General features: G+C 52.8%; 1 protein-coding gene across 2 annotated transcripts in view; it reads left to right on the top strand.

Moving 5' to 3' along the window:
- The first annotated feature begins 2,829 nt into the window (after positions 1-2,829).
- Positions 2,830-27,989, top strand: part of TMTC1 (transmembrane O-mannosyltransferase targeting cadherins 1) — a 92,646-nt gene continuing 67,486 nt past the window's right edge. The window contains exons 1-4 of one of the 2 annotated variants that reach the window (XM_016191221.2): positions 2,830-3,155; positions 10,977-11,154; positions 13,788-13,861; positions 16,623-16,799. In XM_016191221.2, coding sequence (XP_016046707.2) covers positions 2,890-3,155; positions 10,977-11,154; positions 13,788-13,861; positions 16,623-16,799 — 695 coding nt within the window. In that variant the 5' untranslated portion in view covers positions 2,830-2,889. Of the gene's footprint in view, positions 3,156-10,976; positions 11,155-13,787; positions 13,862-16,622; positions 16,800-27,989 lie in introns of those variants that run through there. The other variant, XM_060194590.1, reaches the window with a different exon arrangement.

Here is a 27,989-nt window from a genome sequence, read left to right as displayed (position 1 = left end):
CCCTGTCCTGTCCCTTTAGCCTTTCTTTCTGAGGGGTGGGGGAGAGGTGCCCCAGCACTGCTCCATGGTCCACTTTCCCTGGTGCTGTCCACGGTGCTTGCACGTGAATCCAGAGCACAAGCCCTTGGCCCAGCACAGGAGGTTAGATAGTTCCCACCATGAGCCCAGTTCTGACATCTACTGTGAATTGTGGAGGGAGTGCAACAAAGTAAATGGCTTTATGATTTGTATATTGTTAAAACGTTGACGGGTCCTGATGAAATCTGAACGGTCCCCGAGAGGAGGGCAAAATGACATAACACAGAAGGACCAGATTGATCATCTGATGCTTTATTCTCAGCAGAGCTCAGCTTATATAGTGAAGCAACGATTTTAATTCTCAGCTTAGAGAGTAAAACATGTTAGTATAGTGTCCAAAGTTCAACTCAGTGAAGTAGTGAAGACATAACAGGAACTTTTGTTGACTTTCACTTCACCCAGCTGCAGCCTGCACTCAAGGTCAGAGTAACCTTGGTCTGTCTGCCAATGATATCTACACCACCTGTGTGATTAAGTCCATGTGAAAGAGCAAGAGGTTCTTGGACTTTGTCTACAAGAACTGTGTAGACATTCTTCGAGGTGACTATACTATGTTGCTCTGTCCAGTGTCTTCCACAAAATGTAAAATAGATTGTGTGTGATTAAGACTTACTTCCCACAGGAGTGTGGTGCTGTGGACAGTGATCTCCATGCTGACATGCTCTGAATTGGCGTTGCTCTGCAGTGCTGTGGTGGCTTCCACAGTTCTGGGGGCACACCGTCTCCCCAAAGGCCGAGGGAGCAGGTAGACATCGTCTCCACCTTCTCTGCCCATTTCTGTCTTACTTTTGTTCAAACAGGCAACAGTTATATGACTAGAGCACACACACAGTGCAGGCACTTGGCTTCTGAGGTGGTGTGCCGAGTACTGCAGGGTCTCCGGCTGAAACAGCAGACACCCGGCTCAAAACTCCTTAGTCAAACGCCCACTTGCCCTTGATTTATTTCCCGGTGCCTCCTAATCTCTTCCAGGAACATGGTCCAGTTTAATTTGAATGAGTGAGCTGATCTGCAGAGCCGGGAGAGGCCTTTCTGCAGTAATTTATGCTTTAAACTGCTTAGAGTGGACAGAGGTGTCTTAGAAGGCAGCCTTGCACTAATTAAAAATCCTCTAAAAATAATCAGGGACTAAGTAATGCAAATTAAGTCTCATTTCCTCTCGGACCCCTTTATTAGCCACCAGGAGCGTTTCCCCGCCTTGCAAGGGAGGAAGAAGGGGTGGGCTAGTGTGGCTGTGAGGCTCAACTGACTAGGCTCTCTGGTGAGGACACAGGCTGAGGTAGGAGAGGAAGGCTGCAGAGCTCACTGCTGTGTGTGTGTGTGTCTCCCTGTCCCTGCCATTGCTGGACTTTTGTCAGTTGTCCAGCCATACCTGCGAGGAGCAGAGTGAGAAAGGCAAGGTGTCCCCACTTCCCCAGCTGGCATAGAGGCCCCAGGGCCTCAGCAGCAGGAGGACCTGCCCTACCTTTGACTTGGTTAGGTCAGGAAAATGCTTAAGGATTTATGCAAAGACACTCATGCCTGAAGCTCCAAAGTCCTAGGTTCAACCCCCCCCCCCCCCAATCAACATAAACCAGAACTGAGTAGTGCTCTGGGGAAAAAAGATTTAGGAGGACGGGAATAAAATGGCGAATTCTGTGCTCCAGGGAACTCAGTGAGGCCACTCTGGGGACTAGAAGGGGCGAGAGTGAGCAGAGTTCTTAAAACTGCAGAGTGAGTGAACATCACTCCCAAGTAGCTCGTTTACTTGTTTATTATAATTAAAATGTAAAAGAATGATAATAGTAAAGGACAGGAAGACTGGAGACAAAGCCAGAGGCCTTAGTGAGGTGGCTTTAACTCCCCTTGACTGGAGAAACAGCCAGGAGCCAGTGCAGACCCTTCTCCCTTTTAAGTTTCAGAAGCCAGGCCAAACCAACTGACACTCTTCCTGCCAGGGACCCTAGGGTAGGGGGGGAGACACTCCCCTGATCCCCACCCTCCCTCTCGGTGCTGGTGAGATGACAGGTAGGGGCTGAGAGGGGGTGGGGGGGTTGCAGAACCGGCCAAGTGGGGAGGCAGGAAGGGGAGTTCCGGGAGGCAGAGAAAGACAGGCGGGGGGGGGGGGGGGGGGGAGCAGAGCAGGGAGTGGTGGGCCAAGGCCTATTGTGGTGCTGAAAAATGTGAAGGCTGGGGCTGGGCCCCATCACACTGAACTGTCCTGGGGGAAGAGGTGCCTACCGACCTGACTTGGGCCCAGGGAAGGGGTGCACATTGCCACCTCAACCCCTCCTTCTCGGCCCCCACCCTCTCCGCCCTGCTAGATGACCTGTCATCACCCCGTGGGGGTTAGGGGGCGGGGAGGCGCCGGGAGTGTCCGACGTGGAGATGGGGTATCACTGCACGCGGCTGGGGCTGGGGGTGAAGGTGTCTGTCTGGTCGGGGGCTGGGGCTGTCGGCGCCTGGGGATGGGGGTGATCATGCCAGGCTGGGGGGATGGCTGCGCGGGGCTGAATCCTGGGTGACCATGCCTGGCTGGAGGGCTGACTTGGGCGGGCTGAGCCCTGGGTGAAGGTGCCGGGCTGGGGGGCCAGGTCTCGGGGCAGAGCCCTGCGGTGGAGGTGTGGGGCTGGAGGCCCGGATGCGCGGGGGCTGAGCCCTGGGGTGGAGGTGCGGGGTTGGGGGCCGGCCGCACCGGGCGGGGCGGGCCGGGCATGCGCAGTGGGGCGGAGGCGGCGCCGGGGGCGGGCGGAGGCGGCGGGGAGATGCCCGCGCTCTGTGCTGCCCGCTGCCCGCTGCCCGCTCCGCGCCGCCGGGGCGGGGGCTGGGGCGATGGCGGGGCCGGGACCGAGGCGGTGGCGCGGGCTGGCGCGGGCCGGGGCGGCGGCGCTGCTGATGGGCGCGGGCTGGCTGTGCTTCGCACGCTCGCTGCGCGGCGAGTTCGTGCACGACGACGTGTGGGCCATCGTGCACAACCCCGACGTGCAGCCTGGGGCGCCCCTGCGTGCCCGCGTCTTCGCCGACGACTTCTGGGGCAAGCGTATGGCAGACAACGGCAGCCACAAGTCTTATCGGCCGCTCTGTGTGCTCTCCTTCCAGTGAGTGCGGGCAGGCTGCGGGGCTCCCGGGGTGCGGGGCTGCTGGGCTGCGGGGCTGCGATTCTGCCTGGGTGTGGGGCTGCGGGGCTGCGGGACTGCGGGGTTGCCGGGCTGCTAGGGATGTAGAGGAGCTGCGGAGCCTATTGGTGGTTAGGGGTCCCCGCAGAGTCTGCAGGGGGCGCTGCTGTGGGTGCCTCTAAGAAGCTGCCGGGCTTAGGGAGCTCCCTGGGAACCGGCCGAGGGGCCCCAGCTGCGGCTGTCCCGCGGGCTGCCCAGAGGCCGGTACTGCGGCTTCCCCGGTGCAAACGCCCAGGCCGACCGGGCCCCGGGAGTACTGGGCACCCCCAGCGCGGAGACATGACTCAGCACTTCTTCGCAGGGGTGCGGGGGCGCCGCTCTGCCCTAGGGACTTGGGTGCAGGGAAGTCGCGGGCCGCGCACATCGCCGCCTCTCCGAGCCCCGAGAGCCCCCTAAGGGCGAGACGCAGCCGCGCCCAAAAAACGGAGGGGAAGCATGCAGTCTGCAGCTCTCCAGATGCTCCTGCAGCCTTTCCGAAGGCGCAGGGGTCCGACGGACCAGCGGGCGGTTGGGGTGCCGGGCGGTTTGGCCCCGCCGCTCTGAGCACTTTCCACGGGATTTGCCCGGGTCAAGTGCCAGTCCACTGCGGAAGGCGGGCAGCTCTCGCTTTCACGAAGCCTGTCTGCCAAAATGGAAAGAGGGACGAATACCCTGGGCGCTGACCTCACGGGCGTATACTGACAGCCATAGCTAGGCAGTACTCTGGCCTCTGCCTGAGTTTTGGGGTGGGAGTGAGGTGGGGAGCAGGAGGATGGCTTCAGACAGATAAGGAAGCTGGGCCCCGCCGCTAATGGCCAGCTTTCTGGAAAGTGAGATAGGACATGCACAGGCCCCATAGGGGCCCTACCTTCTACTTTTAGACAGTTGGTGAAAGCCCCAGTTGAAAAGACCCTCGAAGTCCCTGCGGACGGTTTTAATTGCACAGTAGGCTTGTTTGAGCAGAATCCCTTTTAAAAAGAAAGATGTATGTTTGTTATGAGAGAGGCCATGAGGAGAGAGAGTACCAGAGCACCGCCCAGCTCTGCCGTCAGGTGCCGGGGATGGAATCTTCGCCCTCCAGCAAGTCAGGTGTGCTCCAGTAGCCATCAGGTCTGTATATAGCGTGTGCGCCTGTCACCTGTGGAAAGGATACTGCCACAGCCCTGCCGGCACCTCAGGCTCAGGTGCACAGCCCCTCCAGGCTGTGAGTACACTCCACCACCACTCCTCTGGGAGCAGCTGCTCCTAGGCCTGCCCACCACAGCCTTGCCCACACCTGGCACCATTTGTTTTGCATAACAACCATCAACAGGTGTGCTGCTTCCTCCTGGTGGTTTTGACCTGCACTTCTCTGCCCTGCCACTGCCCCTGTGTTGTTGGCTGTGTGTGTGTGGTTCCTTTGGAGAGATGTCTGTTGTGATCCTTGGCCCATTCTGAATTTATCTATTTATTAATTTGCTTTTGCTTTGAGTCATTTGAGTCTCCTTTTTATTCTGGGCATCAGTGGTACATCAGCTGTGTGCTGGCTTCCTTTGCTCATCTCCTGGTGTTTATTCTGTGCTTGTGACGTCATCTCTCGGAGTCACTGGCAAGCCTACTCTCATGAAGTCATCCCTGTTTTACTTCTAACATTGTACAATCTTGGGTCTTACATTTGTAAAAATTAAGCCATGTGTGTGCGACACACACACACACACACATATCTATATCTATCTATCTTTCTATCTATATTAGTAGAGGCAGGGGAGAGAGAGACACACACACAGACACCAGGGCACCAAAGCTTTCTTTAGTGTGGTAGGGCCAAGCTCTAACCTGGGTTGTGCACATAGCAGAGCACTGTTCAAGTTAGCTGTTTCCCCGACCCAAGGCAGTAAGCTTTAAGTCCGTTGTGAGTGATGTAAAGTGATTTCATTTCTCACGTGGAGATGCAAGTTCACCAGCACTGTTGAAGAGACTGCTTTTACCTTGTGTTTTCACCCCCCCCCCCCAATCTGGCCTCTGCGCTGTTCCACTTCTCTGTATGTCTTTATGGCAGAACCGTACTGTGCTGCTTACTGTAGCTTAGAAATATATATTTGAATTCAGGAAGTGTGACACCATCAGCTTTTGCCCTTTTCTCTAGATGGCTTTCTAGCTTTCAGGGTCCATGTGATTGCTTTCTAACTTTGTTTTTTAATTTGATAGGACAGAAAGAAATTGAGATGGGTAGAGAAGATAGGAAGAAAGAGAGACACCCAATGACGTGCTTCACCACTTATGACGCTCCCCCCTGCAGGTGGGGACCAGGGATTTGAACCTGGGTCCTTACACATGGTAATAGGTGCAAAACTATACTTATGGATTTTTTTTTTCCAGAGCACTGCTGCACTGCTAAGCTCTGATTTATGGTGCTGCAGGAGACTGAACCTGGGACTTTGGAGCCTCAGGCATGAGAGTTTCTTTGCATAACCATTATACCATTGACCCCGTCCTTAGATTGCTTTCTTACCTCTGTCACAGTCACTGAGCTGCTGGGTAGAGTAGGTATTTTAATAACACCTGGTCTTCTGATCTGTGAATACTGGATGTCTTTCCATTTATTTGTGTCTTCTTTGGTTTATTTTATCAGTGAGTTGTAGTTTCAAGTGTCTGAGGTAGGGGTGTGTGTGTGTGTGTGTGTGTGTGTGTGTGCGCGCGCGCGCGTTGGCCACGAGGGCTTCACTGGGACTTTGTGCCTGTGTGATTCTAACACTCTAGCAGGCTTTTTTTTTTCTTGGGAGAGAGAGGAGAGACCCAGAGCAAAGCTCCACTGCTTGTGAAGCTTCCCCTTTGCAGGGTGCTGCCCTGTGGGCCCCGGGACTCAGCCCCAGGCCTGCACACAGGAACCGGTGCACCCTCTACCTGCCGGAGCAGGAGTCATCCATCCCCCTTCCCCTCCCCATGGTTAGTTTTGTTCCTGAATACTTTCTTATTTTTGATGCTATTATATTTGGGGTTGCTTTCTTAACCTCAGAGCTTGTTATTAGTGCATGAAATAGAGCTGATATTGTGTGTTGGCTTTGTGTCTGTAACTGAATTCATGTATTCTAGAAATGTTTTGGAATTTTTAGGGTTTTCTGCATAAAGATCATGTCATCTGCAAACAATCTTTTCTGGCTTAGATGCCTTTTTTCTTCTTCTCAGTTGCCCAGACTGGATTTCCAAGCACTGTGTAGAAGGGGCGGGGAGTTGGAGAGGAGAAGCTGTCAGTGCTTCCCCAGTGAGGATGGCCTGCCCACAAGGTCATCCATGTTCTTGATTGTGTTGAGGGAAGCCCTTTGGATACCTGCTCTCTAGAGTTTGTGTTATGAAAGGGCGTCGACGTTGTGATAGCTGCTCTTTCAGCCTGTGTGTGTGTCTTCCTCCTTTGCTGTGCAGTAACACTTCCATGGAACCTTCTTTGCATCTCGGGATCTGACAGACCAGCGTGGCCATTACACACTGCCCTTCCAGTGGGTTGGTTTCCTGGTGTTTCCTTGAGGCAGTTTGCCTGAGGTCAGGATGACTGGTCTGCAGTGTCCTCACATACCCTGGATGCCCATCTCTCAGAGATGTACTTGGTGTTTTGGGGTGACTCTGAATTCCCTGCAGTGAGGCCCCATGTGTCCTCCTCCTTCCTCCAGGGGCCGTGTGCTGTGATAACAACTGTGGACAGCGGCATAGCTAGGAAGCAGATGGCAGTGTGGACACCCATCCCCATCTGTCACAGACTTTGCTTTTGCTAAGGCCATGTGCCTTGGAGATGGGGTGTGCACAGCTCTGCATTTTGTCCCTGCACCAGCCTCCAGTGATCCTTCCCCGGGCTGGAGGACATGGCTGAGAGGTGCCAGATGTTGGGGCCCACCTGTGTGCAGGCCCCTTGGTGACTGGGCAGGAGCTACCTGACAGCTTCTCAGCTCTTTTCCCCACTGGTTTCTACTTTGGGGTGTTTCCACTGATGAAGCTGCCACACTCACTTACCTGCAAGTTTTGTGGGAGCAATTCTGATGTGTCCAGGTGAGAACCTGGGGCCGCAGTGACTGGCTGTAGGCTGGTCCAGGTTTAGTTTGGTAAGACCCTGGCCAGCTTTTCTGGACCTTTCCATCAACAGCGATGAGCAGTCTTTGCTTTCTTAATGGCCTTTGTGATGTGGCTGGCGTTCACATCCCCCTCCTGAGTGTATGTGACACCTCCCTGTGGCTCGCGCTCTAACTGCTGATCTGTTTGTCTTGCTTGTTATGGAGTCTCTTCCTGAGGCAGGAGAAAGATGTCACTGGCTGCTCTGCCTGAGCCCCAGCAGCACGTAGAAGGTTGGTTTTGTAGCAGCAGAGGAAGCTCTGTTGATGTGGTTTCTCTCCCTCTCTTTCTCCGTTTCTTCATATGAATGAAAAAAAAAAAGATAGGTGGCTGGAGTGGTGAGTGGCGCGCACACACACACACACACAGGCACACAGGCACACACACAGACACACAGGCACACACACAGACACACACAGGCACACACCACACACACACTCTTCTCATAACCAGTGTTCATTTTCTCTCTCTTGCCACCAGGATCATCGCAGATGCTCAGTGCTATTCCCAGATGCCATCTGTTTTCTTTACACAGTGGGTGAGGGGAATGAGAGCCAAGAGATACCTCAGCACAGCCCCGCCATTTGTCAGTCCCTCTGCAGGCACTCCTGTGAGGTGGCTGGGGACTTGAACCAAAGCCTTCACACATGGTAGCTTGTGCTCTTCACTGGCTGACACAGCTCTTCAGCCTCCTGGGCCTCATTTTCTAAACATTTTCTTTTTATTGCCGCAAGGGTGCTTGGTGCGGCACTACAAATTTGCTGCTCCCAGTGGCCATTTTTCCCACTATTGTTTTTCTTTTTTCTTTTTTTCCTCCAGGGTTATTGCTGGGCTTGGTGCCTGCACCATGAATCCACCGCTCCTGGAGGCCATTTTTCCCCCTTTTTGTTGCCCTAGTTGTTGCAGCCTCGTTGCGGTTATTACTGCCATTGTTGACGTTGCTTTGTTGTTGGATAGGACAGAGAGAAATGGAGAGAGGAGGGGAAGACAGAGAGAGGGGAGAGAAAGATAGACACCTGCAGACCTGCTTCACCGCCCGTGAAGCGACTCCCCTGCAGGTGGGGAGCCGGGGGCTCGAACCGGGATCCTTAAGCCAGTCCCTGCGCTTTGCGCCACGTGCGCTTAACCCTACTATTGTTTTTCTTGATTGGGTAGGACAGAGAAATTGAGAGGGGAAGAGGGAAGAGCATGGGAGAGAGGGAGAGAGACATCAGCAGGTCTGCTTCAGTGTTCACAAATTGTACCCCCTGCATGTGGGGAGTGGGGGCTTGAACTCTGTTCCTTGCACTCAGTAATGTGTGCTCTTTGGAGGAGATGGAGACGGAAAGCCTTCAGTAGAGGGTGGTAGGAGGAGAGGGTTGCAGAGCTAGGCTTCCAGCCCTGGGGGTCAGGGCCATGGGCTTGCTCAGCCTTCCTCCTGCACCCTTTGTGCTCATTCTGGCTCCTGTCTGTCGTATGCTTTACATTGGTTTGTTCTAGCCCTCCCCCCACCAAGAGAATTGGATCAGGCCTGCTAATTTCGCGGGCCTGCTTGGCCCCGCCCCAAGGAACCCCGGGAGAGGGTTCCTGAGTTCGAGAGTGCCAGAGTTCCTGAGTTCGAGAGTTTCAGGGTTACAGAGTAAGAGAGAGTGCCAGAGAGACAGAGTTCCTGGGTTCCTGAGTTCCAGAGTAAAAGATAGAGTGCTTGCGCCGCCGCAAAGAGACAGCAGAGTTCTGTTTGGTGATTAGTTTGTCTTAGTTTATGAATCGTGGTTCCTGAATAAAAAAATACAGCTTCCCTGCCCAGCCGTTGTCTCTGCGTCTCTGTTACCCGCCCGTGAAGCTAGACCCGCCCGGCAAGAGCCTCCGAAAATTTTAACAACACCTGTCAAGTGGCTTATTCTCCTGAGGAGGGGCTGTGAGGTGTGACACCACCTGCCCCTCCTGAGCTGCCCAGTTGCATACTCCTTCCTGAGGTGCCTGCCCCTCACCTCTCACCCCCACCCCCTCCCCCATCTGTCTCTGCTAATGCTCCTGGGCTGGGAAAGGCCAGGTCTCCCCAGCCTCATTGAAAGGGGTCCCTAAAAAAAAAAGAAAGGGGGTCCCTGGGACTCTGCACCTCTGCTCAGCCCTAGACACACCAGCTGAAGTTTCTTGCAGCGGGTCTGGAATTCCAGTGAATCTTCACCCAAAGTCACCTCTGGCCTGAGTCTCCTCTCAGATCCCTTCCAAGGGGATACAGGAGTGGTTTCCGGTGTGGTGGAGCATAGTGGAGGCAGCTGTGGAGGTCTGACCTGCAGCCTGGCCTGTGACTGCCCTCCTGCTCTTTCGCCGCCCTGGCTGGGGCCGGGCCCAGAAGTGCTTCCCTGGATGCTGAGGGGACACAACCACAGCCTGTGGTGCCCAGGGCACTCATGTTGGAATATGGGCCCAGGGGCCAGGAGGCGGCTCACCTGGCATAGTGCTCATTTTATCACACGCAAGGACCCGGGTTCAAGCCCCCAGCCCACACTTGCAGGGGGGAAGCTTCACGAATGGTGGAGCAGTGCTGCAGAAGTCTCTTCCCTCTGTCTCTTTCCCCATCTCTGTCTCTTACTCTTTGTGAAATAACTGCTGGGAGTTGTGCAGGCCTTAAGCCCTAGTCATAACCCTAGAGATGACTGGGGTGGCGGGATGACCCAGGTGGGACTGGTAGAACACATGCCTTATTTACCTTGCGTGGGACCCAGGGTTCGAGCCCCAGCACCCCATGGGAGCTCAATGGGTGTGGAGTGGTGCATGCTGGGATGTCTCTTCTCCCTCACCCTCACCCTCACCCAAGAGTGAGAAATATGTCCCTTGGGAGCCTTCAGTGGGAGGTTCCGCATGGAGGGGGCCGGTATTCATTGGAAAAGAAAAAAAATGGCTGAGTGATGGAATTGTGCTCACCCCTCTCCACACCCTCCTCCTGCCACCCCCCCTCTCCCAGAAGAAGCTGGACTGTCAGCAGTGCTCTCATGTCAGGATACAGATAGATGCATCCCACAAGAGGACCCGCAGCTTTTTCCTACATTAAAGTGGCGAAAGGCCACGGCCAGTGAGCACCCTCAGCCTGGATTGTCGGAGCACATGGCATTCTGCCAGTTTGTTTCAGCCCCAAACAATGTGACAGCCACGAAAGGCGACAGGCGTGTGTGTGTGTGTGTGTGTGTGTGTGTGTGTGTGTGTGTGTGTGTGTGTGTGTTTTGGGGCTCCTCAGTGTCTGGGATGACCTTCCCAGCCACCTTTTGGTCTGGGCTGTATTCCTGAGCAGCCAGCTTCCTTTTGTCTGTGCTTCCATCGCCCTGTTGGTCCTGGATTTAACTCAAGTGGGAACGGCTGTGTCTGCTCAGTGCCTGTCGCTCACGCCACCACAGCTGCAGGGTGGGCGGTGTGGTGAGCGTGGGTGGGCAGAACCACGGGATGTGCAGCAGCTGTGGCCCCACTGCCAGGCATCTCTTCCGGCGTCTTCCCTGCTGCAGTGGCTGGGCTCTGAGCATAGCGCCTGGGCTTGGGGGAGGCCTTGCAGGAAGAGGGGTCACATTGGGTGTGGAGCCTGAAACCCCTCACTGCTCGGGGGTACCCCCATGGGCGTCTGCCGGCTGACCCCTGCAATGCCACTGCCACTGCTCTCCCTGGGTGTCCACTGCCCACCTGTGCTTCCGTCTGTCATTGGGGTTCTGTTTGCAGGCTGAACGTCTACCTGACGGGCATGGACCCCTTCTACTTCCACACTGTGAACGTCGTCCTGCACTGCCTGGTGACTCTCCTGCTGATGCACACGTGTGACAAGACCGTGTTCCAGAGCTCTGGGCCTGCCTTCCTCACGGCCCTGCTCTTTGCCGTGCACCCTGTCCACACGGAAGCAGTGAGTGTCCTCCGGGGGCCCGCCAAGCTCCCAGCCAGCACTTGCCCAGTACTGGACCCATTGGAGCAGCCCCTCTGCGAAGCAGTCTTCCTTTTCTTTTTGGTAGACAGAGGCAGAAGCAGAGAGAGAGAGTGAAAAAGTTGCAGCGTCCCTCAAAGCAGTGGGACTGGGCTCGAACCTGGGCCTTGCACTATCCAAGGGGGCTATCTCACTGGTGCTGTGGGGCGAGCTTTCTTGTGAGCAGTGTGACTGCCTTTCTTTTTCTGCCCGGGACCAACTGCTTCTCCAGGTCACCACTGCTGTCATTACAGGGGTGAGAAACAGCCGCCCTCTCTGTCTGTCTGTGTGTTAGACACCAGGAGACATTTTGAGATACTAGCCACACTGGGCTGGCTGCCTCCCTGCACCTAACGTCTCCTCCTCCCATGCTGCTCTTTGTGGGGAATAGGGGACAGCACTGACGTCACCACAGGAGACCCATAGGTCTCCCTGGAGCACTGACATCACCATGTGCCAGGATACACATTCATAATCTCAACACTTTTTTTAAAACTTATTTTGAAAAGAGATAGAGAAACTGAGAGGGGGGAGAGAGATGATCACAGCACTGCTCTGCTTTGGCATAAGGTGGTGCTAGGGATTGAACCTATGATCTCTTGATCCTCAGCCACACAAGCTGGTGCTCTAATAGGCTGAGCTCTTTCCCTAGCCTTCTCTGTCTCTCCTTAAAATGACAGAACAAACACTGGTTTAGGGAGAGGGTTGTGCAAGGCCTTGGGCCCACTCCCAGAACACAAAAAAAATCCACTCCACTTAGTTGTTGATGTGTTTTTACTCCTGAAAGAGAAGGACTAAGCATCTCTAAGCATAGGCACATGCTGTCCTAAGGAACAAGCTGGGGGGTGGATAAAGTGGAGCCTTGCACATGGTATCTGAGGGTCCTGAGCGGGGCAAGGTGGGAGCTGACTCAGGGTGAGCGAACGTGTCGGGTGCCTAGACTCAAAGAGCCCCCGTTCTGTGGGGTGAGGGCCTGCAGGACACCGAGGCCTTTCACACAGCTAGTGGGGGCCTGCCAGATAGTTCACCTTAGTAGTATGCTGGCTCAGCACACACGTGCTGCGGCTTCCCACCCAGCACCGCTGTACTGCAGGAAGCTCTGGTGCTGTAGTGTCTTTCCCTCTCCCCATCTCTCTCTGTCTGTCTGTCTCTGAAAAACTTGACTTACAACAGAGAAACCTCAGTGATGGCTGGGGGAAGAGCATTTTCAGTTAAGGGCAGTCAGATCCCTTCAAAGTATTTATTGACGTAAAACAGCATCATGCCTTTTTCGACACCCCAAATTATGATGAGAAACTTGAGACAGGAATCATCATCGACACACTTCTTGGCGTTCCCGTGATAGGAGCTAGCACAGGACGTGCTAGAATCTATGCCTCGGAACGGGGAACCCCTCACAGGGGAGCATAGCAGGTAGCCTGGCAGGAGTTAGTTCCCTGCTTGCAAAGGGAAGTGAATATGTGACAGAACACACAGATCCTAGGAGAAGGGAGACTCATTAACTTGTGCCCTTTAAGAGACAGTTCCAATCAGTTTTCTGCTAACTGAAGGAAAAAATTGTTGGGAACACAATTCCAGGGCAGAGGAGCAGAGCTGGATGTGTATTGAGGGGCAAGATTGCAGCGGCTGAGTGAGGTGAGGAGGCAGAGATGTGCGGCCTACAGGGCAGTCACTGCCAATGGAATGCATAGCCTGCTCCTTGGTCACTGGTCCAGCTTCTGAAGAGGAGACGTGGAGACAGAGAGATGCTTATGAAAGACATAGTGATAACTTCATTAAACACAGAGCAAGAGGGCTCTGGAGGTTGCTCACCTGGGCCTGAGGTCCTGCCCCGGCTGCCCGTGGACAGCACCATGGGAGATAAACTTCCTTCATGGAATCCTGCTTCACAGGCAAACTGTGGGAGGCCCCAGGCCCTGTAGACTCCCTGCTGGATTGCAGCAGGGGGTGGGGGAGAGGGGTGGGCTGAGGTGCCATCACTCAGGCTCAGCTTCCTGCAGAGATGCAGGATGTGTTCCTGGTTCCCCTCCCACTGGAACTGTGAGTGGCTCCACGCCCACCCTGTGCAGTGTACACAGCCCCTGAGCTGCGCTTCAGGAAGTAACAGGCTCCCGACCAGGGAAGTCCACATGGACTGGCTGGGCCTGCGGGAAGGCGGTGCTATGTGCTCCTTGTGTCCAGGGAATGCTCGACTTGAAGGCCACTTTCAGAGGCCACCTTGTCCATGGAGGCCAGAGCTGTCCCTCTGTCCCTGCCTGTGTTTTACTACGCAGTGCACCTGCCTGCCCTCCTGGACCCAGACCCCGCTGTGGGAGTCCACTGTTCTTGGAAGACCCCCTCCATTGTAGATAAAGAGAGACGGAGCGAGAGACAGAAAGACCAGAGACACCACAGTCCTGCTCTGTTGCTCAGAGCACCCACTTGGGTGTATAGTGCTCCCTTGTGGTGCCGGGGCCCCCATAGGTCCTTGTGTGTGGTAAGGCCTGTGCTCTACTGGGAGAGCTACTACAAAACCATGTTTCTGTGACAACTCCCAGTCTTCTGAGTTTGCCTGTGCTCTGTCTTTGGGCTCCTAGGTGGCTGGGATCGTTGGCAGAGCTGACGTGCTGGCATGCCTGCTGTTCCTACTGGCCTTTCTCTCCTATGACAGGTGTGTATGGGGGCTTCTGGGAGGGGCTCAGGCAGGTGGTGCTGTGCCTGGAACCCAGACTGGGGCACCTCTTCTTCCTGGGGCCAGGCCTCAGCCTCCACAGCTGGGGAAGCTCTCCTGAGGGAGAGCAGCTCTGCCTCTGCCTCTGCCCTCCAGGCTCTGACTAGACCCTTGTGGGAACGGGGCTGGCGTCAGTTCTGAGCCAGAGCAGCCAGCTGCACCTCCTCTTCTGTGGTTTAAGTTCTCCTTTGCATTTCTGTCCTTTCTGTTTTCCTCCTGTTCCTGCACGCAGGCAGCTCAGAGCTGACCAGGCTGATTGAAAGCAGCATCTTTGACGGTGCCTTTCCCATAGTTTCACCTGGCTTTCACCTGGCTGTGGGAGAGTGGAAAGCCAAGCTGTCATTTCCCTATAGGGTTGCATGCTCATCTGGGTGTGGGCCCTCAGAGAATTCGGGCAGGCAAGAAGGTCCTGGAACTCAGTGTCACTGCCTGGCGGAGGGACAGCCATGAGCCTTGATCATAGTTCTCAAAGCCAGTCACTGTGGGGAATATTGCTCCCTACCTGCGGGTCTCAGTTTGGGGACCTCAGGGGGCATTTGTCCCAGCTGAAGAGGCTGCCCTGGGGTTCAGTGAGCAGAGGCCTCAGAATCCCTACTTTGCAGGACAGGCCTCATGCCACAGCCTGGTCCTCCCCCATATGCGGGCAGTACCCAGTCTGAGGATTTCATAGAGCACAGCAGAGCTAGCATGGCGTGTGGAGGGGATTCAGTGTCAGGACTTGCCTTGATGAGTACAGCCTCTGGGGGTGGAGGGTTTGTCTTCTGGTGCAGGCTCCCAGCCCGCCTGAGGCCTGTGGTCATCAGGAATAGAAATCAGGTGAATCCACGAGGCACTGCCTGTGGCTCCAGGGTGAGGACAGGAATGGCCTGACCATTTGAACATGTTCTCCCTGGCCTTTCTGTGTGGCTGGACCATTCTGGAGCATGCTTAGCACTCCTGCCCACTGTCTCTGAGACAGTGCCCAGCGCCCAACCCCACTCTCTGTGACTTTAGCCTGAGAGGAAAGTGCACAGCTCTTTCATGGTTTGGCTTTATTTTCAGCAGCTCTGGGGAGGGTCAGGCCACATACCTACAGAAGCCCCAGCCCCCTGAGAAAGGCTTGGAGCTTGTGGGCATCTGCTGCAGGGCCCTATGTGCTTGGTGCAGGCGGATCGCACTGTCAGCTGAAAGCAAGCACTGAGAATGCTGGTGGGCTGTGGAAAATTCCCCTGAGAACTATACTGGGAAAGGTAAACCTCACCTAATACTTCCTCAGGAAGAATTGATGAAGATAGAGCCAGAAGGAAGAGCTAAGCATCTGTATTCTTTCACAAAGGGAAATGGTGGCTCAGTTCCGTACATATGTGCTCATTTCTCCATTGGCTTGCTATCTTTGTTTTTTGTTTCTTTTTTGACACTCAGGCTATTGCTGGGGCTCAGTCCCTGCATGACTCCCCACTCCCAGCTGCCTTTTTTTCTCTTCCCCTACCTCCTTCTCTGTAGATAGTGAGAGGGGAAGGAGAGAGAGAGACAGAGACAGAGACAGAGATAGCTGCAGCACTGCTCCACTACTCATGAAGGCCCCCCTAAGGTGAGGGGGGCATAAACCTAAGTCATTGTGCATGGGAACATGTGCACTCTTCCAGGTGGGCTTCTCTGTGTGTAGCAGCATGAACAGGTCACAGAGCAGGTCACAGAGCAGTGCTGCTCAGCACCTCACTCAGCCTCCCACACCACTGCGCCTCCACGAGGCTGCTGCTGCCTCACAGCTGTACTCTGAGCTCGGGTGCATCTTAGCAGCTTACTCACGAAACACACTCTCTTCTGCACCTTTCCATATCACCAGTCTGCCTCTGTGACAGCCTGTGAAGTGACTTCTTAGTGTTCATTGTTCTGCTGCATATTTCACCATGACGACATGAGTGACAGAAGTCAGATGGAGAAAGATCAGCACCGTGTGATTTCACTCAATTGTGTAGAGAAGAGCCTAGCAGAGGAATGAACTAAATACAACACAAAGAAACCTGTAGACTGTACAATGACCAGTGGCTTCTGGGATTGGCTACGTCAGACAGCAGTGGTCAGCGGTCTGGGGAAGGACAGCACTTTGACTGTGAACCTCATGCAGTTTAGACAGGCACTGCTTATGTTCATTTATTGCCTCTAGGGTCATTGCCTGCAGGATTAATCCACCACTCCTGGGGCTGTGTTTTCTCCTCTCCTGCCTGCCCCTCCTCTCCCTCACATAGGGATAGACAAAGAGAAATTGAAAGCAGAAAGGGAGATAGAAAAGGAGAGACACCTGCAGCTCTGCTTTACTACCTGTGAAGCTTTCCCCACCAGATGGAGCCTGGGGCTCGAACCTGGGTCCTTGTGCTGGTGACATGTATACTCAGCTGGATCACCACCATCCAGCGTTCTACATAAGTGTTGGTTCATAGTGATGCATCTAAAACTCACATGTTAAAAGGCAATATTATTTCAGTAAAATGATTAACCCCTCCCCCAAACTTAGCACCAAATTCAGTATTGCTGCACATTTTGCCATTTAGATCTTGAAGTCATTGTGCAGTGCACACTCTTGAAAGGCTTGCTCAGTGTGACACTGGTGCATGTGCAGAAAGCCTGCCTTAGTTTAGGGCTCGCCTCTGAGATGCGGCTTCTCTCCTCCCCTGCGCTGAGGAGCTGCTCTGAGGCTGACAGTCTGTTCCTCCTTATCCAGGAGCGTGGCGACAGGCTGCAGGGGCGAGCGCTTTCCCCCCACAGTGTCCCCTTTATTCCTGCTGCTGAGCCTGTTGCTGGGCACGTGCGCCATGCTGGTGAAGGAGACGGGCATCACCGTGTTCGGCGTGTGCTTGGTCTACGACTTCTTCTCCCTCACACGCAAGCAGGACAAACCGTGAGTCATACAAAACTTCACACCGCACAGTGTACAGAGTGACTAAACTGGGTACTGGGCCAGGGAGATGGCTTGGTGGTTCTGCACAGGGAATCAGGCCTGAGACTCTGAGGGCCCAGGTTTTGGTCTCAGCACCACATGAACCAGGGCATACAAGGCTCTGGTAAAAAAGGGAAAAAGCAAACAGTGGGTTTCAATTTTCATGACAAAATCAGGAACATGTCATTTACTGTAACCTTATACTTCCATATAGTAAATGAGACAGATAACATTTAATAAACACATAATTCATTGGTGGGCATCGGACTTGTGTGCGTGAAGCCCCAGTTTTCTTCATTGGTTTCTCCAACACCAAAGCTGAGCAGCACTTTGCTTCCTCATTCTCTTTCCCCCTCCCCTTTTGAGAATCCTAGGTAAACAGAGTAAATTAGTGCATTCAGGATGTCTAAGCTTCCTACTTCCCGTGAAGAGCACTGAGGGCTGCTAAGCTGCTGTGAGCTCTTAGGTGTGGAACTGCAGAGTGTCTAAGCTGGGCCTGGGAGATAGCTAAGCCTTACAGCAGGGCTTGTGTGCCTGCGGCCCCAGAGTGCCCAGGCTCAGTCCTGCACCCCCTTGCCAGAACTGAGCATTGCCTTCTCTCAGAAAACATAGGTCATTTTTTAAAAAAAGTTTCTAAGTTCAGTGCCGGCAGATGCTGCTGGACTCTTTTGGTTGCAGCGCTGCTGGGCAGTTCATGCAGAGCCGTGATTGAAAAGGTGGCCGTCTGGACCCCAGTGCATCCCTGAGCCCCTCCGACTGGGGTTGTGACCCTGTGGAGTCGGTGCTGTTCCTCAGACAGCAGGAGTGGGGTGTCTTTTGGAGTCACAGAGCCATGTAAGCCGAGCAGGACCTGTCATGAGTCGAGTTCTGATTGACGGACCACTGTTGGGCTGCCCATTCTGACTAAATAGTGAAGGCGTATGCACCCTGCCCTTTGTTACAGACAACAAGAGGGACTTAGGCCCAGGCAGAGTTCAGGCACATACAGCTTCCTTCTCCTATCAGGTACTTAATCACTGACAGTTTGACATGCAGGCCCCATTTTCAAGTGAGGTTATGGCCCTTCCTTTTCAGCTTAGAAGCACGACTGACCCTTTCTCCTGCCCAGTGCAGCGAAGGCTCATATAAACCCAAGCTTTCCAATCCCACGCTGCCCATCACTGTGTAGTGGGGAGAAGATAGGCCTTGCCTGGGGTGGCCAACTGAGCCCAGCCGTTGAGTGGGGACCTTGTCCAGGATGCCTTGCAGCACATCTCAGCAGAGCCTGGCCAGCCCTGCGCCCCCCCCTGCTCCATCCTGCCTGTGCCTGCCACCACTCCTGCCCTGCCTCACTGACACTGGCAGACCCTGCCTCCTATTGGTCCTGTCCTGAGTTAGCCTGGCTCACGTTCCTCCTCATCCTGGGGTCGGTCCTGGTCTTCTCCTCCCAGCTTCTGCAAACCAGGATTTTTTCAGAAGCCACAGCAGAGACAGAACAGTTTGCTCCTGAGTGGAAGGCCGGACTCCTGAGTTCGGGGGACTTCCTGCGACGTCACTTTCAGGAGGAAATGCTCTCGGTGAAGCGTCACGGTGAAGAGTCATTCCCTCTGAAAGGAGGCAGGAGACCAGCAGGTGACTCGAGTCCTGACTTGGTGCTGCATCATGTGATGGGCATTGTGGTCCCTTATTCTCAGTGTGTTCCAGTGAATGTCAGCTGTCCTGTCAGCTCACGTTGGCTGGGCTCGGGCGATGCATCAGTCCTAGTCTCTGTTGCTACTGTCTGTTCATCTCGACTGTTTACTCTGCCCACTACAGTCTGGATCCATGCTTCTGAATCGAGGGTTTGGGTTACTTGCACATCCTTTGCTATTACAAACAGTACATGTGCCTGAGGGTGTCTCTAGTGCAAGGCCAGAGAGCCTGGGTGGCTGTAGCAGGGGCCACGATTGGGTGTTACGATTGGGTGGAGACAGTGCTCAGGGTGACTGAGGCGGTGCCTGGTCACCTTGGGACCCCATAGCCCAGTGGGTTCTGAGAGACTGAGTGTCACCATGATGGTATGAGTGGCAGCCCAGAGGACATGGGGGAGAGGATGGCCATCGCAGAGCACCAGGTCCCTCCACTGAGTGTTGCCTGACAGGACCTTAGCTGTGTGCCTCTCAGACAGCACTTGAGCCAGCTGGCCTGTGAGACACAGCGGGAGGGTGAGGGGGAGCCCGTGTGCGCACACGTGTGTGTGCGCGAAGGCCTGCGTCCTAGTTTCGGTGGTAGGACATCAGCATGATAAATTCTTAAATTGGAAAAAGGAGATTGTGTTTAAAACAAAAAAAGTGCTGTGGAAAAAAAATGCCAGGAAAAGACCTGAGAATGTTTGCTTCTAGGCTGCAGACCAGGGGCTAACAAGGGCTGCCTGGTTTTCTATCAGTCTGGGAGCCCCACACCCATACCCCTTGCCAGCACCCCTCACCAGGAGAAAAAGAAACAGCAGGGTGCCCTCACCAGGAGTTCTGGGCAGCTGCCCTAGAGTTGCCCAGGGAGCCCCAGAGAGCAGGACCCTTGGGTCTCTTCCCGCCCTGAGCACCGTCATGAGGTAGTGGGGTCCAAAGTCACCTAGGGCTGCTGGAAGTCTGGCTTCTGACCTCCTGCACCCCCCTGCCCCTAGCAGTCAGAGCAGAGGAGTAGCCTGAAGGAGCAGAGGCCCCGCTGTGGCTTCCTCTGGAGGCCAACTCCTGGGTCGGGGGCCTCAGGCAGCAGCCCTCCTTGCCCCAGAGGAAGGGTGGCCTCAGAGAGCAGCCAGGGGTCTGCAGCCCCACATGGGAGAAAATATCCTCGAGAACCTTGGGCTGCCCCTGCTTTTTAATAATTTGACCTGGCCATGAAAATGAATGCGAATCTATCCAAATAGACACCCATTAAATGGGGTCTCCCCCAAAATAGGGCTAGTCAGGACAAAGATGGGGCTCTCCTGGCCCCCAAACCACAAAGTTCTAGGATGCCACCAGGGGGTGAGACATCCACTGCTCGCACTTGCTCCTCTAGGATGCCATGGGGCTGCTCCACCCTGCACAGAGCACCTAGTGGTGCTGGGCCTTGAGCCAGGGCCACACAGGCTGGGCACATGCTCTGCTGGGCCCTTAAGCCTCTCTCAGGGTGGGGGTGAACCTCCTGGTGAGCCTGTGATGAGACCAGCATCACCTGGTAGAAGTAGATGCCAGCCCAGAGCTCTTGTGAGAGACTCTCTAATAGCTGCTGACTGTCCCCACCTCCTTTGCTTTGTCTAAAGATAAGCTGGGTGCTTGGCTCTGAATCCTCTCAGATAGTGTGACTCTTCCATTCTTCAGCTACAGCTCAGAGGTGACTGTCTGCCCACCAGCCTCCTGACTTGGGGTACATGAGATAGGGTCTGAAAGGCTTAGCTTATGGGCACCCCTCCAAATACACACAGCATGGTAAAGGTGGGGACTCTGTACTGTGAATCCCTTGGTAGCTGAACCCTCCCAGATGCTGCCATCTGAACAGTGTCCCACGCTGTGCCCCCTGCCCCCAGGTGTGCACTAATCTCAGCTGGTGCTGAGTGGGCAGGGTGCTCAGACACCCTCACCCTCAGGTGCCTGGTGAGTGAGGCTCAGGAGTAGTTGACCTTAGTGGTTTAACAAGTCTGCAGTTTTCTCTCTGTCTCTCCCTCTCCTCTCAATTTCTCTGTCATACCCAGTAAAATGGAAAGAAAGAAGGAAAAAGACTGCTGGGGGAGGTGGATTTATAGTGCAGGCATAGTGATAACACTGGTGACAAATAAATAAATAAATAAATAAAATCTATTGAGTATTTTCCAAGGCCCTTGATGGCCATGCCAGGCAGCCAGCGCCAGGAGGCTTATTGGTGGAGCATGCTCTCTGGGACTGCACTGACCAGCTTGGGCTGTATTGTGTGTGCTTGCTTCAGGGCTCTTCCTGGGCTGATGCCTTGGTTTCCCAGAGCTGGGCTCATAAGTTACTTTGAGGCAGCATTTGCCAAATGCAGAAGCTTCCAGAAGAGCACTCCCTATTGTGGGTAGAGAATCTGAAGGTGGATTTATTATTTTTCTTTGACTTTTCCTCTGGCTCTTGGCCAAGACCAGTGTTGGTTCCTCTCAGGAAGACTGGGGTGGGAGGGGAAGCAGAAGGCACTTGGGGGTTACCAGAAGCTTCAGCAGATGGAAATGGTCTTCGGTTCTTGAACCCAGCTTAGCCCAGAGCTGGATCATCTCTAGGAAGTCTTTCTCGATATGCTCAGAGCTGAGTGTAAAAGCTGCTTCCAAATAAGTTGCAAACTAAGGAGGCAGGCTCCTAGTTTACGGAGAGCAGCATGTAGCCTGTCGCCACCACACCCTGGGAGTGAGTGGCAGCCCTGTCCCATCTCCTGGGGCAGCCACTCGGAGCCATCTGCTCCCCTGGCTGCAGGGGGCCCTGCGCGTGCCCATGGGAGACTCGGTGTTGTTTTCGACGGTTTATGTTGTTTTCGCCAGGCTGGCTTCACGGGCGGGTAACAGACGACCAGGGACTCATGGTTGAGCTATAGGCAGTATCTCTTTATTCATGCAGGACGCAGCACAATCTAAGACGAGCTAAGCTAAACTCAAGGTACTGTAAAACTCACAATGCTGTCTTTATATATACTTGCCAAGTAGGGTGGAAACAGGATGTGACATAGAGAGGGTGGAGAGAAAAGTGACTGGTGACAATCAGAGTGTGACAAGGAGAGGATCAGGGTGTGACAAGGAGAGGGGGGTGGAGCAAAAACATATCATGAAACAGTGGGGATTGAACCAATGCCCTGGAGGGAGGGTGGTGCTTGTTAACAGCGGTTATGTAAATAGAATGAAGTGGTTATGTAAATAGAATAGCAGGAGGGATTTAAACCAACTGAAACAGAAGGGGTCTCGTGCATACCAACAATGTGGCATATGAGCGAGTGGCTGGCGGGCACAGGGTGGGCTCTTCAGGAGGTGTGAAGCTCTGGGCCTCCTGCTTCCCCAGCCCAGCTCAGCATCCTGAACCCCTCTCCCCCTGGTGAGGAACTGCAACTGGGACTTCAGGCCACCAGCAGCAGCCTCTTAGTGCTCAGCAAACACTGAATTGTCAGCCCAGCTGCTGTGTATGTTTTCCCTTTTCTCTTGTTCAGTGCTGCCTGCTGAGACTAGAGGGTGCTTGGAAGAAAAGCAGCATCAGTTCCCCTCCATATTCGGGCATGCACGATTCTCTCACAAAAACTCTGGGTCGGGCAATAGATTCAGATCCAGTCTCGGGTTATTTGGTGGAGTTTCCTGTTTGTTGTTCTGAAAATTAACTGCTGTGTGTGTCTCCATCTAATTCTGTTGTTCAGTATGTCTGAATCTTAAACACACACAGGCTTATAGAATGCTGTTAGGGTTTGGGTTTGGAGAGCCCGTCCTTTCTTTCCTCCCTGCCTGCCTGCCTGCCTGCCTGCCTGCGTGCCTTCCTTTCCTTCTGCAAAGAAAACAAGTTGCAGGAGTGGAAACAACTTGGCTTGTGGTTTAGAAGCACACCTGGTGCCAGGGCTTTCACTGATGCCACCTTGGCTGCAGCCACAGCTTGACTTGCTCATGGTATTGTCTCTCTTCTCAAGCATACGTGATATCTACAGCACTTGAGAAGGGAAAGCCTTCCTTGGGGGCAGCTTTCAGGAGTGTGACAGGCAGGGGGGTTGTGCTGGTCTGTTGTTAAAATTTCGGAGGCTCTTGCTGGCCGGGTCTAGCTTCACGGGCGGGTAACAGAGACGCGGAGACAATGGCTGGGCAGGGAAGCTGTATTTCTTTATTCAGGAACAACGATTCATAAACTAAGACAAACTAATCACCAAACAGAACTCTGCTGTCTCTTTGCGGCAGCACGAGTACTCTTTCTTTTACTCTGGAACTCAGGAACTCTCCCTTACTCTCGAACTCAGGAACTCTGGTGGGGTTCCTCTGGGGCGGGGCCAAGCGGGCCCGCAAAATTAACAGGACTGATGCAATTCTCTTGGCGGGGGAGAACTACCCAATGTAAAGCATACAACACTGGTCCTTCTCTGGCCAGTGAACACCATCCATGTTGTCTCTGTCTGAAAGATACACAGACACTTCCCCCTTGTTGGTGATGCTCACTGTTTACTTTTGGAGGATGTGTCTTTTGGAGTCTCGTTGCCTTCTGGCATTCCTAGCCCTTGGTGTGTCCCAAGCCCACATCTTGTGTTCCAAGCCCACCAGACCTTGGTGTGTGTGAGCCCACATCTGTGTTCCCTGCAGGATGCCCACTGTTCTGGCCCTCGTCCTCCACACAGCTGACCTCTTCACCTATCCAGCCTCCCCGTGCTTCTGGGAACCACTGATCCAGGCATGAGAGCCAGCTTCTCAAACAGCTCTTTTGTGTGTTTAAAATGACTACTGGACAAAGCATATTTCTAATAAGCAAATCAAGGTGGAAATTAATAATTCACTAGTTTGTGGTTGGTGTTTTTTTTTTCTTTTTTTGCTAGTGAGCTTTGTAGTCATCTAGGAAGATTTATTTCTTGTTGTAGACTTGTGAACCTTTCATGCTAACCATTCTATTAAAGCGTGGTCTTGATTGCATGCTGATTCTGAATCCACCCAGAGAATGAGGCTGACCTCCTCCAGGAGCTCTGGGTTCATGGTGATAGGGAACTCGGGTCCGGAGTTCACTTCTCATGATTCATAAAAACTAAATAAAACAATTTGACAGCTGCTGTTGCAGCTCTGGTTTCTAGACGTGTGCTGTTCCCTTCTCCAGAGGATCAATCCCCTCTCCTTCCAGTCTGTTTGTTAATGGAATGAGTCTTGCAATTTTGTGCCAAGTTTAAAGTGGCTCTGAGGGGTCATCTCATACAATGTCCACCACTGTTTGCCATTTTCTCCAGACCATACGTAGCAAAGAGGAAAGTGGGGTGTGTGTGGAGCAACTTAATACACTGCAAGTGACCTGCATTCTGTTCCAGGGCATTTCTTTCTGTTAAGTGCCTGCTGTGGCTTAATCATGAATCACTTGTAGGTTGAAGCCACAAGTTGCCTCTCTGAAGAGTAATTACTGGCCCATTAGTTTATTGTGGAGTGTGTATCCTTCCAGTTGTGGGAGGAATTATAAGTCCCAGAATGACAGCACTTGAGGAACTGCTAAGACTCACTGAAGGACACAGGCACTGCCAAGCTGTGGGTGAGTGTTGCACGGTGTAGTGCCACTTCCTGTCCAATAGGAAGCTTTGAGAGGAGAGGATGCACCCCCCCCCCAACTCTGCTCAGAGCCTCAAACTGCCAGGTATGTTGGGTTTCCATTGAGAAACAGTCTGCTAGATCTACCTGAGTGAAGTGTCCTTCTTAGTGAGAGTGGCCACACACCTCAGCAGCAGGCTCACATGACGTCACAGAGACGCAGGAGGGGATGATGTCCACTGCAGAGCCAGGACATCAGCCAGTTTAGGACTGTGCAGAGGCTGAGGGGAGGGAAGGGGAGGGTCCTTGAAACTCTTTCAGCACTTCCATCCACGTGCCCCCAAGCCAGGGTCAGAACCACCAACTCGTCTGCATGTGGGGGGCACCTCAAGCTTTTAATCTGAAGCTTCTCCCCCCCCAAGTCAGTGATCTCTCTTTTATAGAGACAGTTGTTGATTTCTTTGCAGCTTTCTTTATTTTCTACCACTTCCATCACCAAAAGTCTGTGTGTCCCCCACCCCCACAGGTAACCACTATTCTCCCACGGTCTTAAATAGGGGTTGGCATTTCTTTTCACATTCATATACTCAGTTCTCTATATTCTGCCTATGAGTGAACCCATTCTGTAGTTGTCCTTTACCTCTTACTTGCTTTACTGAGCACAATCATCTCCAACTCTGTTCACGTACGTCACTTTATCCCAAAGGACATAGCATCATCTCTTTTATTGCTGAATAATATTCCACTGAGTATTATTCAGTCTCCCAAAACTTTTGTATCCAGTCATCTGTCGAAGGGCATTTTGTTTGTTTCTAGGTTTTTGCTATTGTAAATATAGCTGCTGTGAACATGGGGGTACATGTATTCCTTCAAATCAGTGTTGTATCATTCAGGTAAATACCTACGGGTGGAATTGGCTGGCTCATATGGCATTTCCATTTGTATTTGTTTAAGGATTCTCCACACTGTTCTCCAGAGTGGCTGTATCATCTGAAGAGTCTAGTACTGCCAAAGACCATAGTGTCAAATAGGTGGTAAATATTGGCACTTGAAGATGAACTTGTCCTATCCCGGTTGGTTTCACAAATACTAAAAGGGGTTTATTATGAACATTTAAAAACACATCAATAAGCTTCTCTTTATCTGTTGCAGCTATACCCTCTGCGTTTCCATATTGTGTTCATATTTGCATTCCATTTGAATCATGGAATCTCATTCTAATGTAGTAGTTTTATTAATCACTGTATCATTTATTTGCAGTAAAAATCTAAAAATCAATGTGGCTTTTAAATTTCCCTGTCCTGAGTCTCTAAGCATTGCAGTTTTTTTCTGGATTAGTTACACATATGACTATTATGATGTTGTTTATTTACATGTTATTAGCAGGGGGCCAGGAGGTGACTCAGCAGCTGGAGCATGCCTGCTGCCCTGTCAGGAGCTTGGGTATGAGCCCCAGGGTGCCAGTGGGGGAGCCTGCAGAGAGGATGCACATGGGGCGTGCTGCTACTGCATCTCTCACCTATCCCTCCTTCTGTCTTTCCCGCTCTGCCCAGACCACTGAGAGTGGTGGAGTTTTCTGAACAGGCACTGAGCCCCAGCAGTAACCCCAGTGACGCTGGTGCACATGCACAACACACACACACACACACACACACACACAGTCTCAGTATCTGTAGTCTCAGGTTGAGAGTACTGCTCTCCAAATGTAAATCCTCTGAGGGATACAGGAGTCAGCATACATCAAGTGTTGAGTTTCTAGCCCATAGTAAATACTACCTAGGGATAGGGAGACAGCATGATGGCTCTGCAAAAAGACTTTGATGCCTGAGCTGAATACTTTGGTGAAATAAATAAACACTCTCTAAGCATCTGATTCATTATTCCATTCAATTCATGATTATTACATACAAAAAGTGGAGTATTACAGCAGTACATTTGTTACTGAGATGGAGGTATCTTTGTTTTTGTTAATTATTCTGTTTAAAATGGTGACTGCTACTCATTGCCAGGATAAGCCAGGCTTCAGCATTGAGGGTAACTCAGTGTTTCTTGCGAGGCTTAGGGTGAGGAAACGTGTTTAGTAAAAGAGAATCATACTACAATAAATCCCCAAGTGCTTTCTCCGTCCATAAAGGTCCTCTTTTCTGTTCTCTTGGTAATCCTGTCCAGCCTAGCAGGAGTTATGTGTTTAATCTCATGTGTCTGCATGACCTCAGGAGGCCAGCAGCATATGCATTTCAGGCCCAGGAGATGGCTCAGCAGGCAAAGCACACACCTTGCCATGCTCGAGGCCCTGGGTGCTAGCTTCTGGACCTGGAGGACAGGGACTCCAAAGATGGTAGAGCAGTGAGGTGTCTCTCTTTCTCTTCTCTCAGTCTTTCAAAAATATCAAAAGGCTGGTCCATAGGGTAGCACCCTCACAAGGCCCTTGTTCCTTCCCTGGTGTTAGAGTAAAAAAAGAAACAGTAACTAGAGCTCTCAGTTGATAAAATAATGGTAAACCATAAGTTTTCGTTCTCTTTAATAAGTGCTAAACTTTGCAGGTTTTTATAGAGATGGTTAATTCTCAGGTTATGAAATTGTCCATCTTAGTGTCTGGCCCAGTATTTTAACCATGGAGACTAGGGTGACCTCACAGGGCCATCTCAGAAAACCGTGAGGAAAAAACTCTAAAGACATACTGTTCCCACTGTCTTTTCTGTTTCCTTGGGAGGAGATTCAGGTTCATCTGTCTCTAAGTGTGGGGTAACTGGGGGACCAGAGTTGGTGCCTCAGGGGAAGGAATCAGGGGTCAGGGGGTGCCTCCAGTGGACGTGGAGTGCAGCTCAACCATGCAGGCGGGCCAAAGTATTTCTTTCGGTTGGTTGCCTGCTATCTCTCAGCAGAGAGCATGTGGGTGTGTGCTGTACTGCTGGGCCCCACCCAGTTCACAGGCAGGCCGATTGCGTTGAGTTCTCAACTATACGGAGGGGAGGTTTATGTAGTTGTCCACCCTCATTCTTAGCGCATGTAACAAGCTTGATGTTTGATATCTACCCCCCCATCCCCTCCCACTTCTTGATGGATCTCTGGCTCTGGGAACTGCACTGACCCCCAGCCTTTCCCTAAACACAGACTAGTTGGAGGGCTGAGAGGGTGGGAAGACAGGAAGCAGCACCCCTGTCTAAACATTGGAGCCTTCGTTCACATATTTCACTCCCGTCCAAGCTGGACTCAGACATTCCTCCTTTGGAAAAGTGCCACTGGAAAGTTCCAGGGGCCATGGAAAAGCACTGGTCTCCACCCAAGCAGAGTGTTGGGTTCAGGGAAGCCTGTCACGTGTCTGTAAATAACGCCGAGCTCATCTAGGAAAGGGTGCTCCTGCCTCTGTTGCTAAGCTGACCTCTGGGGGTGTACCTTTGCAGTGGGGCCTTGGCAAGTGTGTCTGGGTATTTGTGAGCTGAGTGATGCCCACGTCTCCCTGAGGCTGGTCAGGTCAGTGGCAGGAGCACCCGACTGCTGAGTGAAGGCGTCAGGTGGTGTAGCTATTTGGATTCACCCTTGATGGATAGAGACCTCAGCACCCAAGCCTGTTCTTGACGGGCCTCAGTGGGAGTCCCTGCCACCTAGAGGCTCTTTCCACCTGCCCTAGAAATTCCAGGAGCAAGGGCTCATGGCCCAGTCTGCTGTCAATCTGCCTGGACACTTGAACACCCTTTTCACCAGCTGACAGGCCATTCTTCCATGGAGAGTTATCTCTGCTGTTACAGCAGCAGAATACACTGAATAGATCTTATCATGGTAATATCTATCATGGCCTTATAAAAACAAGAGAGAAGCCTTTGAGGCTTTATTCAAGCATCATTTACATACTGTGAAGTCTCTGCTTCAGAATGAATATGTAGGGTGCTGGGAGATAGCTCAGCTGGTAGAGTGCACACCCCACCGTGCACAAGGGCCTGGGTCTAAGCTCCTGGCTGCCACACACAGCA

The sequence above is a fragment of the Erinaceus europaeus genome, chromosome 7 (assembly GCF_950295315.1).
Source record: "Erinaceus europaeus chromosome 7, mEriEur2.1, whole genome shotgun sequence".
NCBI lineage: Eukaryota > Metazoa > Chordata > Mammalia > Eulipotyphla > Erinaceidae > Erinaceus > Erinaceus europaeus.
Note: the sequence above shows the minus strand (reverse complement) of the source record. Positions and strands in the feature narration are given on the sequence as shown.